Here is a 12,149-nt window from a genome sequence, read left to right as displayed (position 1 = left end):
AATGGGATCTGTTTCTTGCTTTCTCTTTCTGTTGCTTCCTTTTTTGGTGTATAAGAATGCAACTGATTTCTGTACATTGACTTTGTACCCTGCAACATTACTGAATTCATGGGTCAGTTCTAGAAGGCTTCTGGTAGAGTCAATCGGGTTTTCCATGTACAGTATCATGTCGTCTGCGAAAAGGGAAAGTTTGACTTCTTCTTTGCCGATTCTGATGCCTTTTATTTCCTTTTGTTGTCTGATTGCTGATGCTAGGACTTCCAACACTATGTTAAACAACAATGGTGAGAGTGGACATCCCTGTCGTGTCCCTGATCTCAGGGGGAAAGCTCTCAGTTTTTCCCCATTGAGGATAACATTGGCTGTGGGCTTTTTGTAAATGGCTTTTATGATGTTTAAGTAAGTTCCTTCTATCCCAACTTTCTCGAGAGTTTTTATTAAGAAGAGATGTTGTATTTTGTACAATATAATTTAATTCCTGTTCCAAGGACTAGCCAGATTACCAGAGTAGTGTGATGCTGAACCCCAAACACATGTGAGAGGAAGGGTAGTTTTCCATTCTAGGGGATTTTTCCCCACCCAGACCCCAGGTCAAGAAAAATAACTCTAGGGGTTAGCCTAGGTGGCTCAGTCAGTTGAACGTCCAACTCTTGATTTCCACTCAGGTCACAATCCCAGGGTCATGGCCTGGAGCTCTGCATCAGGCTCCACTCTGAGCATGGATCCTGCTTAAGATTCTTTCTCTCTCCCTCTGCCCTTCTCCCTGGCTTCTCTGTCTCCCTCTAAAATAAAGAGGGAGGGAGGAAGGAAGGAAAGAAGGAAGGAAGGAAGGAGAGAAGAGGGAAGGAAGGAGGGGAGGAAGGAAGGAAGGGAGGAAGGAAGGAAGGAAGGAGAGAAGAGGGGAGGAAGGAAGGAAGATAACTCTGTGTCATCTCCTTTCACCAGGTGGCAAATTCTTCCTATTCTATCTTTTCTTTCAGTATGTCACCCTTTGAGAGTTGCAACCATATGTGGGGGTTTCAGTTCTAACTCTCTACCTCTTGAGGTCCTGAAGCTCTGTCTCTTTCCTGGGCAGCTGCTAAAATAAAGATTCTTGGTTAAAAAGACCAGCAAATGCCTCCGAGCAATTACAGCTTTAGAATCAGCTAAGATCCTGAGGCTTCAAAGTACCTATTTGGGGGTTCTTTCAACTCTGCTGACCTACCTTATTTTCTTAGGTATTCTTCTATGCATCTTAAAGGAGAAATTTTTTTTTTTTTTTTACGTTTCAACCAACACTTCCGGGTACTTTATATAGAAAGATTTTTCTAGGATAAGTAATCCCACATATTGCAAGAAATAGAAGTACCTATTTTTCAACCCACTTCAATATGGTGCATGCTCACCATTCCAGCAGCACAGCTGCCAGGAAGGTCTTGATGACTTCTGTGTTTAATCCAATGGATCCAATGGTCTACATCCTTTTCGACCTATAGTAGCCTCTTTTTGGCCTCCGGGGTACCACACTCTGCGCTGTGTTGTACATCTCTGGCCTCCCCTCAGCCTAATTTGCTGCCTGCTCCTCCATTAATTAGCCTCTAAAGTTGCTGTTCCTCCAGTTTCCAAATTAAGCCCTCATTTCTCCTTATTGTATACACATTCACTACCTAGTCTCAGTTCTCACAGCTTTAAATATCACCTATTTACAGCTCAATTCAAGTTTTTGTAACAGACTCTCTTCTAAGCTCCAGATCCATTTTATCCGACTTCCCATCTACCACCTCCACTGACTGTCTCAAACGTAACATAGTCTGAAGAAAGCTCTTATTCTTCCCTCCATAAGTTATTTCTCAGTAGTCGCCATTTAGTGAATGGCATCTCCATCCACCCGACTGGGCACACCAGAAACCTGGCAGTCGCTCTCCACATCTCCCTCTTGCTCACACTCAACATCTAGTTACTTACAAACACTGTTGATTCTTCCTCCAGAGTACATTTGGCATTCACTCACTTCTCTCTACGTGTTTCCTCTGAACTCTGCTGGAGGCTACCATGAACTCTCGTCTAGGTTCCTACAATAACCTAACTAATCTCCTATTACTGACCTTCTCAAGTGTTTTCTGCCTCTCAAATGTTTAACCCCGTCAGTGGCCTCCCATTATACTGAGTCTAAAATCTAAAATACGTACAACCCCAGTGTGTCTTTCACCTGACCATCTCCCCAGGCTCGCTGCCCACAGCACCCCCCACGCTCCAGCCACATGGGCCTCCTTTCAATGCCTTGCATTTGCTTCATCCTCTCTCATCCTTGAGTCTGTACACAGCAATCCCCTCTGCCCAGAAGGCTCTTCCCACCCCACCAAGTATCGACTGCTCTTCATCTGGGTAACGTGTTGTCATCTTTACGACTGGCTTACATTCTACCCCCTCAGAATTCCCCGAACCTTCATGCGAAATCAGCACCTGTGCTTTCTTCCATAGCGCGTATCACAATGTCTAATTATGTTTTCTCTGTGATTATATCTTTGCCTTTACTTCCTGCTAGGTTCATAAGCTCCATGAGAACATGACCTGTCTGTTTGGTCAACTGCTCTATATCCAGCACCAACTCAAGCACCTAACAGAGTGGCACTCAACAACTAGCTGCTGACAAATTAGTGAATGAGCACAAAAACAAAATTCTTTCTCCTTCGAGGCACTGGCTAATCAATATCCAGAAGACTCAGTTCTTGAATTTTGATTAGGTAGAGATCAGCTCCAAATCTACACACCGTGACCTTTGGGAGAGCATTCTGTGACTCAGCTCACAGTTGCTCGCACCAGCTGGCTACAGGGAGTTCCTATGGCTGCGTGACTCTAGGGCCCTTACTGGATTAACATGACAGCACCTTCTGATTTGAAAGTGCTTCCCAGGGAGATTTTTGTGGGCCGGGGGCTCATATTCCACGCCTAAGGATGGGGAAGGACCACGCAAGAAAGCACACCATTGTCCGGGCAGCCTTTCTGAAGAAGCCACTGTCCATCAGCATTTACTAGGAAACAAAGTGGATCCATCTGTAACTCAGAAATTTCATTCCTGGGAGAATACCCTCAGAGGGCAGTCTACACAGACCCTCAGGAGGGTGGGGGTCCCACTGTTTAGAGTGGGAAGAAGCTGGATGCAACCTAAGTGCCTGGGATTCGGGGAGTGGGTAAGGTGGGTTGTGTACACGATGGCAAACCATGCCAGAGTGAAGTTTCCAGCACCGCTGGTAGATCTTAATCGTACCATATAGTGTCCCTCGTTGAACAGAAAGTTTAAACTTTGATCTAATCAAATCCATCTATCTTGTCCCCTAATGGCTTGTGCCTTTTAAGCCTTCTCCATGAAATCTTTCTTCTTTTGGCTGAAGCCAGTCATGCCAACACCATTTACAAAATCCTTTCCCCATAATCTGTGATGCGATCTACATTGCGCCAAATTCCCACCGGGGCGGTCAGTACAGGTCTGCCCTGCCTCCTCTGCTCCGGTGCTTCCATCTGCTTGGATGTTTCTCTCCACGAGCCATGGCTTTAGTGCCTGTCTCAGAGCTCAGGAGGTCAAAATCCCCCACCCTGCACGTCTGGTTCCGACCGAGGTTGGGCACTTGGGAACCAGAATTCTTTCACCAGGTTGGACCTTGTGCTAGGACAGCATAGCAAAGAAGGTGGACTTGGGCTTCATCTATTGCTCTCACTCTGTACGCATCTGAACACGTGTTCCAGGCCTCAGGAAACATTTCTACCACTTCGACCTTCAGAAGAAAGAAAAGGTGGTTGGCTAGCACACTCTGTGTACATAGGTGTATTATCTGAAACCATAAGAGGAGGGGCTGCCTGGGTGGCTCAGTCGGTTGAGCATCCAACTCTTGATTTCAGCTCAGGTCGTGATCCCAGGGTTCGTGAGTTCGAGCCCCCTCCCCTCCTCTGTCAGGCCCCATGCTGGGCGGGGGGGCAGCTTAAGAGTCTCTCTCCCTCTCCCTCTGCCTCTCCTGCAATCTTGCTTACTCTCTCCATAAAGAAATAAATAAACAAATCCACGAGATAAACTATTCTATGTGATTTAAATATATCCCCCAAAATCTTTCCCCAAAATTATAAGTCACTTTCGGGAACCAACAGATATGAACACAGTTTAAGTGTTAATAAACCCATGTTTTATAACATTAATATGTTAGTACTTCTTGGAAATGATTCACACGGTTAACCCGCTTGAACTCTCTTTCCATTTAACCAAAAGCAAAAGTTTGCTTTTATGTCAGTCTGTTCCAAGCCCCCTTTAAAGAGGTGGATTCACTTTATTGCGGTTTGGTACAAAGCAGAAGGGCATCGAGAAGTGAGTGAATTTGCCGTACTAGTGAGACAGCAAATGCTGGCTAATGAGTTGTTTTAAATCTACTTCTAGAACTGTGAAATCAATTTCAAAAAAACTATAAAGAGGTTTTAGAAAATGTGAGTTCGGTGCTATTTCAGTTCACTCGATCACTAGTTATTCACGCCAACCAATAAACATCCACTCTCCCCTTGTGAGCATCCCAACTGGGGGCCAGATGCGAGCAAAAGCGGAGGCCCGTGGGGCTGAGGGGCTGACAGGTGTCAGGTGGGTGTCCTTGCTCATCCCCTCAAGCTGACCCCCAATTCCTTCTGGCTCTGACAGCCCAGAAGAGCCTGCATGGCCGCAGGCACATGCTTCCTTCATTGGCTAAATCCCTCTTTTGCCGCGTCCACAGTGGCCCTTCCTTAGCCAGTCCCTCTTATAAGTTACGTCTTTCTAACATTTTACACCAGCTACGCCTCCCCCCGTGTTTGCTGTGGGAAGCACTGAGCACCTGGCTTGGGAGCTCCTCACACCATGTGGTGGGAAGGCCAGGAAGGCGGGGGTGCTACCAGCCAGGCCCCAGGTGGGCGCCACCCGGCTGCCCGGGAATAGGGCTGTTAAGCCGCCTCCGGCACTGCACTTCTCTGTGAAACTGAGGACTGAACTTTTTATAAAATCTACTCCGTGAACTAAAGGATGAGATGGGCTGTGAGCAAGTAACCACTCAACTTTATGTTCTCTTTGAATTAAAAATCCTCAAAAATGTCTTTTAACCTCAATTACTTTTGTACTTTTAAATTGGTGAGGAAAGTTAGGGGTTGTCTTGCTTTTTACCAAACCACAGAAGATAAACGCTGCCCACAATGATTCCATCACTGCAAATATGCTCAAGGAGTCTCATTCAATACCCACAAGGCAATTACTCCTAAAATAAAAAGAGAAGAAAATCCAGATCGCCTTTTTCATCCTGAGAGAAGTTATTAAAGATCGGATCCGTGGCGGAAGAAAAAAATGTCAAAAGCACAGAGAGGTTGGGGACATGTGAGGACAGAGTTCATGGTGCACAATCAGTGGGTGGAGACAGCGGAGGGCTCCCCCACAGCCTCGACGTCCCTTTCACCAGTGCCCAGGCCGTCTGCCCATCCATGCAGGAGAAGGTGGGGGGAACCACATACTCAGAGTCGGGTCCTCAGAGACAACCTCTCTGCCACCACCAGCCACTCCGCTGGGCCTGAAGGAGGAGTAGCACATTCCTGGTTGCTCAAAGCCACAGTTTGCACTAGTGGACTGCCACACTATCAGAACACCACCCTCTCGTCGCCCTGTCCCCAACACCTAACAAAGAAAATGGATGGGGCGCCTGGGTGGCTCAGTCAGTTGAGCGTCCAACTTCAGCTCAGGTCATGATCCTGCGGTTCATGAGTTAGAGCCCCGCGTCGGGCTCTGTGCTGACAGCTCGGAGCCTGGAGCCTGCTTCAGATTCTGTGTCTCCCTCTCTCTCTTCCCCTTCCCTGCTTGCTCTCTCTCTCTCAAAAATAAACATTAAAATAATTTAAAAATAAAAGAAAATGGAGCCCAACTCTGGAATCTTGGATACACACAGAAAGTGAGACTTAGAGAGGAGCTTACTCTCCTTCTGTGCGTTAATACTTCAACAGGCATTTAATGAGCACCTACTGTATGCCCCCATACTGTACAGACATTTGAAGGGTGGTTAGTCACAAGCCCGGTGACTGAGGCAAAGATGCCTAGAATGGTGTGGCCTGCACACCATGAGTCACAGCAGATTCGAAAATGCTCTAAGTTCGCTTTCTTTAAAGAGGACACCTGAAGCAGAGGAGGAGACACTGCCTGCAGGGGACAGAACTGTGCCAAGCCTCTGAGGGCCAGGCAGGCCACAAAGCAAGCAGCCACACGCAGAAAAAGCAGCTCCACATGTCACCCTCAGACACTGGGCCTTCGGGGCACCCAAGCCCTCAGTGAGCCCCAAGAGGGAAAGCACGGCCAGAGGGTGACAGAGGCACGCGGCCACTGGCCCCACCGGTGAGGCACGCAGGGTGGCTACTAGGTCCAGATCGTTGGTTCCATGCTCAAGGCAAGTTTGCCCCCAGGGCTACCTGGCAGTGCCCAGAGACACGTTTGGTTGCCATAGCTGGTGGGGTGCTGCTAGTATCCATCAGGCAGAGGCCCAGAACGTCGCTCAATACCCTCCAGTGCACACAGGTCAGCCCCTCACAACACACTATTAGCCTCACATGTCCGTGAGGCCGAGCTTGAGAAATCCAAGCTAAACACTCACTTCCGTGCCATGGACACAAATGCCTCCCTCTCTCCCCCTCCCCAAGCCACTGACAAAGACCACATGGCCTGGTTGTCACCCCTCCCCTAAGTGCACAGAAGTGATCATTGTCTCTGTGGGTGACGAGACGCAGGGCCCTGTCAGTGCTCCCGGCCCCCTACGCCAGGCACCTCTCTCCCAGAGCCGATGCACAATATTTTGATATTCTTGAAATCAGCGGGGAGCCAGCAGCTGCAAAAAGCCAGTATTTATGGAAAACGGGACCCCGAGTAACACCTGAGTGCATTACTAGAGGTGCATGACAGCGGTCCAAAGGGCAGAAGAGAGCCCGGGGATCCTCGGCCCCACGTCTCAGGGAAGCCTCCAGCACAGCCTCCTTCACGCCAGGATTGTGGGGGGACCCCAGTGAGTGTGCAGGAGGGGGGCCTGCGGTGGGCTCCAGGCACTGCTCCCAGCTGCTCCCCAGCTCCACAGAGTAGGCCGGACGCACGCCCAGGCTACGGCTCACCCTGAACCTGGACTATGGCCCACTACTGACCATGGTGAGTCCCTCCCTGTGAAGACAGGATGAGGAAAAGTGCTGTGACAGTGCTCGGTAACCTGAAGCCCGAGAACGCCAGTGTTCATTCCCGTGCATGCACACGCCTGCGCATGTACACATACATGCGTGTACACACACCTGCACACATGCACAGAAAGATGCCTGTGCATGCACACTGCACACATACACGCATATGCCTGTGCATGTGCACGTACCCACTTGCACACACAGAGGCCTCTGCCCACCTGCACACAGACACATACGCACATGCACACATGAACACACATACACATGTGTGCACGCACACAGGCAGTCCCTTCCCTTTTCCACCATTTGTTCCAGACGGCTGACTAGAATTGTAGGGACCGCCTCCCCTGCCCTTTGGAGCAAGACGCACAGGGAGGCCCAGGAGCTCTGCCGTGGCTTCCCTGCCGTCCTGAACACCAACACACTCCATCTCTGTGGGCACTGAGCTCAGCGCTGTGCAGCCTCGCAGCGGCGCACAGGCCAGCCAGGCACCCAGAGGACAGCCAGGCACTGGGCACATCTCCCGAGCAGGGCAGGCCAGCAAGCTAGAGATTCTTTCTCGTTATCGAATGACCCAGAAACATGAAGTCAGCACCACACACCCCCTTCGGCTCCTCGGGGTCCGCTGAGAGAGCTCGGCCTCCGAAGGCCTTGCCGCACCATCTCCGCCATCGCTGGCAAGGGGGACAGCACGGTCAGGAGCCCCTGCAGGCCCAGACCACATGCAAGGGAAGGCCAGCGGCGAAGGACGTCTCCCTGGGGTCCCGGAGGCCTGCTTCAAGCAGGTAACACAACCTGCCTCCCGCCCAGCGAAGTGTGTCAGTGAGACTGGTCCCATTCAATGGGCTCTTTATTTGAAGGGTTTTGCAAAACCAACGCCAAGTTGAATAGGCCATGGGCAATGCGGCCTCCTCTCGCCTAGACTGATATGAAAGGAGCACCGTCTATAAGGGGTTGGTAAACAGGAGACAAAGTCCCACGTCTTACAGATGGCCTCTGGCCCCCAGCCCCCTCAGCTGTGGGACACAGAGCAGGCTTTCCAAGGTCCTAACCAGGCACCCAGGCCACAAGGACCCATGTGCTTTTGCCCTCCATTCAGCAGAGAAAACACCGAGTAAGTGTTTTCAGACCACGAGCTGAGCACCGGTGGCCCCTCGGCAGGTCAGCCTGGCCTCATGGGGCGTCTTCTGAATGACAGGGCCCAGGAGCTCTGGATTGAGGCAGGGCAGGGAAGGGTGGGCACCAAACTCTGGGCCCACAGGGTGGGGACATTAGGGTGCTGGTCCAGGGAGAGCTGATGGCAACAATACTGACTACAGTTGGCCAGCTTTTCATCACCACCACATGCCAGCCACTCCAAATGTTGTCAGTGAGCAAATACCTCCCTGTTGGCAGGACCCCCAACTCTGTCCTCAGCCACTCTGCCTATAAGCACACAGGACAAACCGCTCCACGCGGAGGGAATGTCAACAATAACACGCAGCTCTAACTCCCTGCGGACAAGCACCACGCTAAGTGTTTGTATTCATCGCTAATGCCCATGATTGTGAAGTCACGCTCCCATTCTCCAGATCAGGAAACCGAGGCCATGAGAGGTGAAGTAGTTTGCCCAAGGTAACAGAGGGCTGCTGCTGCCAAATGCCAACTGTGATGCCCCTGGACCATGGGACACGGCCGAACCCATCAGGCCTGAGTGACCCCAGCCCTGGGAAGTCCCACCACTCATCTCCACGCTGAAAGTACAAAGCAGGCCCCACATGAGAAGTACAACTCGAGAAAATGAGCATTTGTAAAACCCCTCAGGGACACGCACGCGCAACAGGTCAGGAGTGCTCGAGGCCCCTCTTGACCCTGGGGTATCGGGTATCGTGAAATCAAATGATCAGTCCCCTAAGGTCATTAAACATCCTTCCACTCAGGGCCACAGAAGACAGGTCCCTTTTCTGCATAAAGCCACCATTTTCTACAGGAAATGAAGAAAAAGTCAACTGTGATCAGAGATACATTGAAGAGTCTTCTCGGACTGGAAGAAAATGACATTTCGTGGCCTTTACTTATTAAAATAATCAACTTCCCTTCACCAGCCGAGCCAGCTGAATAGGCAGACACAGAGCCGTGGCCCACAGGCCTCCACGTGCCCCAGGCACGCCGTCACCTCTGGAGACCCGCTTCCTCGTCCCTTCACTGGACTGTCCCAAAGATTCCCCCAGTACCCTGGGCACGACGGGACTTCCCATAACCCCTCTACCACCTGCGCGGCTGTGCACGGCTCCCTGCGGCCAAGGACGTGACTGGGGAGCAGCACGAAAGGAGGAATCAGCCCTACGGCACTGCAAGGCTGCATCAGGAGCCACGAGAGCGCCCGCACGCGTCTGTAGTATAGACAAGCTGCAGTCTCCACAGCAGCTTGATTAAAGTGGAGAATTTAAGAAGTCTCGGACGCCATGACAGAGCAAACGCACCTTCCCCCAAACAGATCCCTGAGCCTCTGCCTTTTCATCCCTACCCCAACCCCCGACCAGCCGCCGCTCTTCTGGAACCTTCTCCCGTTCTCACCTGCCGTCATAGTGTCCACGTCCTTGGCTGCCAGCTCTTCCACATCCGACCTCTTTCTCAGCTCAAACCTCCGGGACAAGCCTTCGCGGGGCTTCCATAATTCCTGGATCAGGAGGGGCTTCTCGTTGTCCCCAAACACCCGGAAGCCCTCAGCCTGCCACTGCTGCCCAGAGTCGCCGGCCTGGCCCACCACGTCACACAGCACATACTGGCCGGCACACTCAGGGCTCAAAGCGTAGCGCTCCAGAGCCTCCTTCACCAGCTCCTGGGCGCTGGACATGCCCGTGGCCAGGACACTCTTATAGTGGGTGCCCGTGCAGACGCTGTCCCCGAACACCTTGAGGACCCCGGGGGCCGAGAGCTGAGTGGAGAGTTCCGCGGGGTCGTCGCTGGCGCCCAGGCTGGAGAGGGTGGTGTCCAGGTCCCGGTGCTTGTAGCTGAGCGTCCGGGACAGCACGCTGGACAGCAGCTGGCTCTGGCGTTTCAGCTTGCTCTTGGCAGGTGGAGACATGATGAAGTGGGTCCCATAAAACATGGTGGGCCAGTCTTCATGGACAAGAACTGAGGGCTCTGGCCAACGGCAGGGCAAAGGCCAGGTCCTAGGAGAAAAACGTAAGGTGGGTTAGCATCAGCCATCGCGAACGACAAGAGGAAACGAGGCTCGGCCACGCAGGGCCCAGTGCCCCAACAGAGCCAGTGGGCACGCTACCCTCGGCAAGTCCCACCGGAGCACCTGAGCCAGGCCATGACTGAAGCCAGCAGGGCCCACGGGGGACAAAGCAGGTCTGAATGGCCCCAAGCACCCTTCAAGGAAAGCCATTACCAGGAAGCACAAGGAGGTCACCAAAAGGCAAGACATGCTCCACCCCCAGGGTTCTGGCTTCCGGGAAATGCGGGGCGCAGCCAGTCAGCAGCCGAGGGGAGTGGCCGTGGGCGTAGGGATGAGTGCACTTGCCTGCCAGAGTCACCGGGGGGCTGGCCGGGTGTCGTGGGAGGCGGCCCACAGAGGGCAACAAGCCGGCCTCCTGTGCCCAACCTCTCCTCCACCTCAGCCTCTAATATGGAAATTAACCACCGGCTCATGGATGCAGGAAAACAGGCAAAGTCGCAGGCACATGGACAGAGTGGTAAGTGATCAGACCCCCCCAAAGTGCTGCTCCTCATGGGTCGTAGCCAGGGACAGCAACGCCACCATGTCCGCATGACCATGGTACACACAAAAGGGCTCTTCCAGAACCAGGGGAGGCATGTCTGGAATGTGTCCGTACCACCCACCACATCCAGCCTGGTATTCAGGCCCTGTCCAGGCCAGAGACACAATCTTGCTGGGGAAATAAGACAACGGCTCTGGGACACTTCAGCAAGTCTGACCATCACAATTCAATCGCACCTAGACCCCAAAGGGGCAGAGAATTCAACAGAGATATTTCCCAGGCTCACCCACAAGCTGTGGGAGCAGGAAGGCACGAGAAAAAGAAGACGTCTCTGCTTCATCAACACCAAGGTTTTACAGCAAGCCAGGAACACTGCAAAGCCAGACCCGTCACCTAACTACTGCACCCCACTTCTAGGCTCCTGCCTTCGCCAGAGACAAAAGCAGGCAGACCAAGAAAAGTCTCTTCTCCCCAGGCTCTGGAAACAGGGGCCCAGGTTCCACGCCCACTGTGCCAAACATCTGCACCCATTCAGCTGAGGTCACTGGCTCTGGAAGAGGCTTTCAGGACGTGAGGCTGTCTGCCTAGGGCAGGAGAGTCCCTGGGGAGCCCTGCAAACGGAAGAGCCCACACTGACCCCCCCAAGGGAAGCGGACTGTGCCCGAAACACCGACCCGGTGCTCGGGCCTCTCACAAGCCGTCCGCCTTGGCTTCTGTCGAGTGCGCAGTCTCCCTCCCTCCAGGGCTGCCGTGAAGGAAGCTCAGCAGCAGACCTGCCGGTCAGAGTCCTCTAGAACAAGCCAGGATCTGTCAGCTGTCCTACAGAGAAGCTGGAACTCTTCATGATACCTCGGGCAGCTTCCCACACCAAGGCCGAGGTTCCAAACACTAATGTCTGCCCTTTGGGGGAGCTGGGGCAGGAGCGGTCCCTCCTCCTGTTCTACAGCCTCTCATCTATGCTTTACCACCGCAAAGCTGCTTGTTACGCAGTAACTTTCTGAAGACTGAGCTCGCTGAAAGCAGTCAGCGTCCTAATGTGGGGGTCTCTTTGGCCTCTGTGAGTCAGGCTTCTGAGGCTCCATTTCTCTCCCCTAGAGGAATGTGCAGCCAGCCTCCTTGTGAAGTGCCCGTGGCCTCCCCGTGTGGGCCCATGTGTCTGTCAAACACAACTGCTCCACAAGTCACATGCACAGGCTGCCTGGCAGGACGCCTGGGCCCGGAAGCCTTTGGGTTGGCACCTTCTCAGAGGACCTGAAT

General features: G+C 52.5%; 1 protein-coding gene across 4 annotated transcripts in view; it reads right to left on the bottom strand.

Moving 5' to 3' along the window:
- Nucleotides 1-10,333, bottom strand: part of RADIL (Rap associating with DIL domain) — a 61,971-nt gene extending 51,638 nt beyond the window's left edge. For all 4 annotated transcript variants that reach the window (XM_029946358.1, XM_029946359.1, XM_029946360.1 and 1 more), the window contains exon 1: nucleotides 9,739-10,333. In XM_029946358.1, coding sequence (XP_029802218.1) covers nucleotides 9,739-10,273 — 535 coding nt within the window. In that variant the 5' untranslated portion in view covers nucleotides 10,274-10,333. The remainder of the gene's footprint in view (nucleotides 1-9,738) is intronic.
- Nucleotides 10,334-12,149: the final 1,816 nt, after the last annotated feature.

This window comes from Suricata suricatta, chromosome 8, assembly GCF_006229205.1.
Source record: "Suricata suricatta isolate VVHF042 chromosome 8, meerkat_22Aug2017_6uvM2_HiC, whole genome shotgun sequence".
NCBI lineage: Eukaryota > Metazoa > Chordata > Mammalia > Carnivora > Herpestidae > Suricata > Suricata suricatta.
The sequence above is the reverse complement of the archived record's forward strand: the minus strand, read 5'-3'. Positions and strand labels throughout refer to the sequence as shown.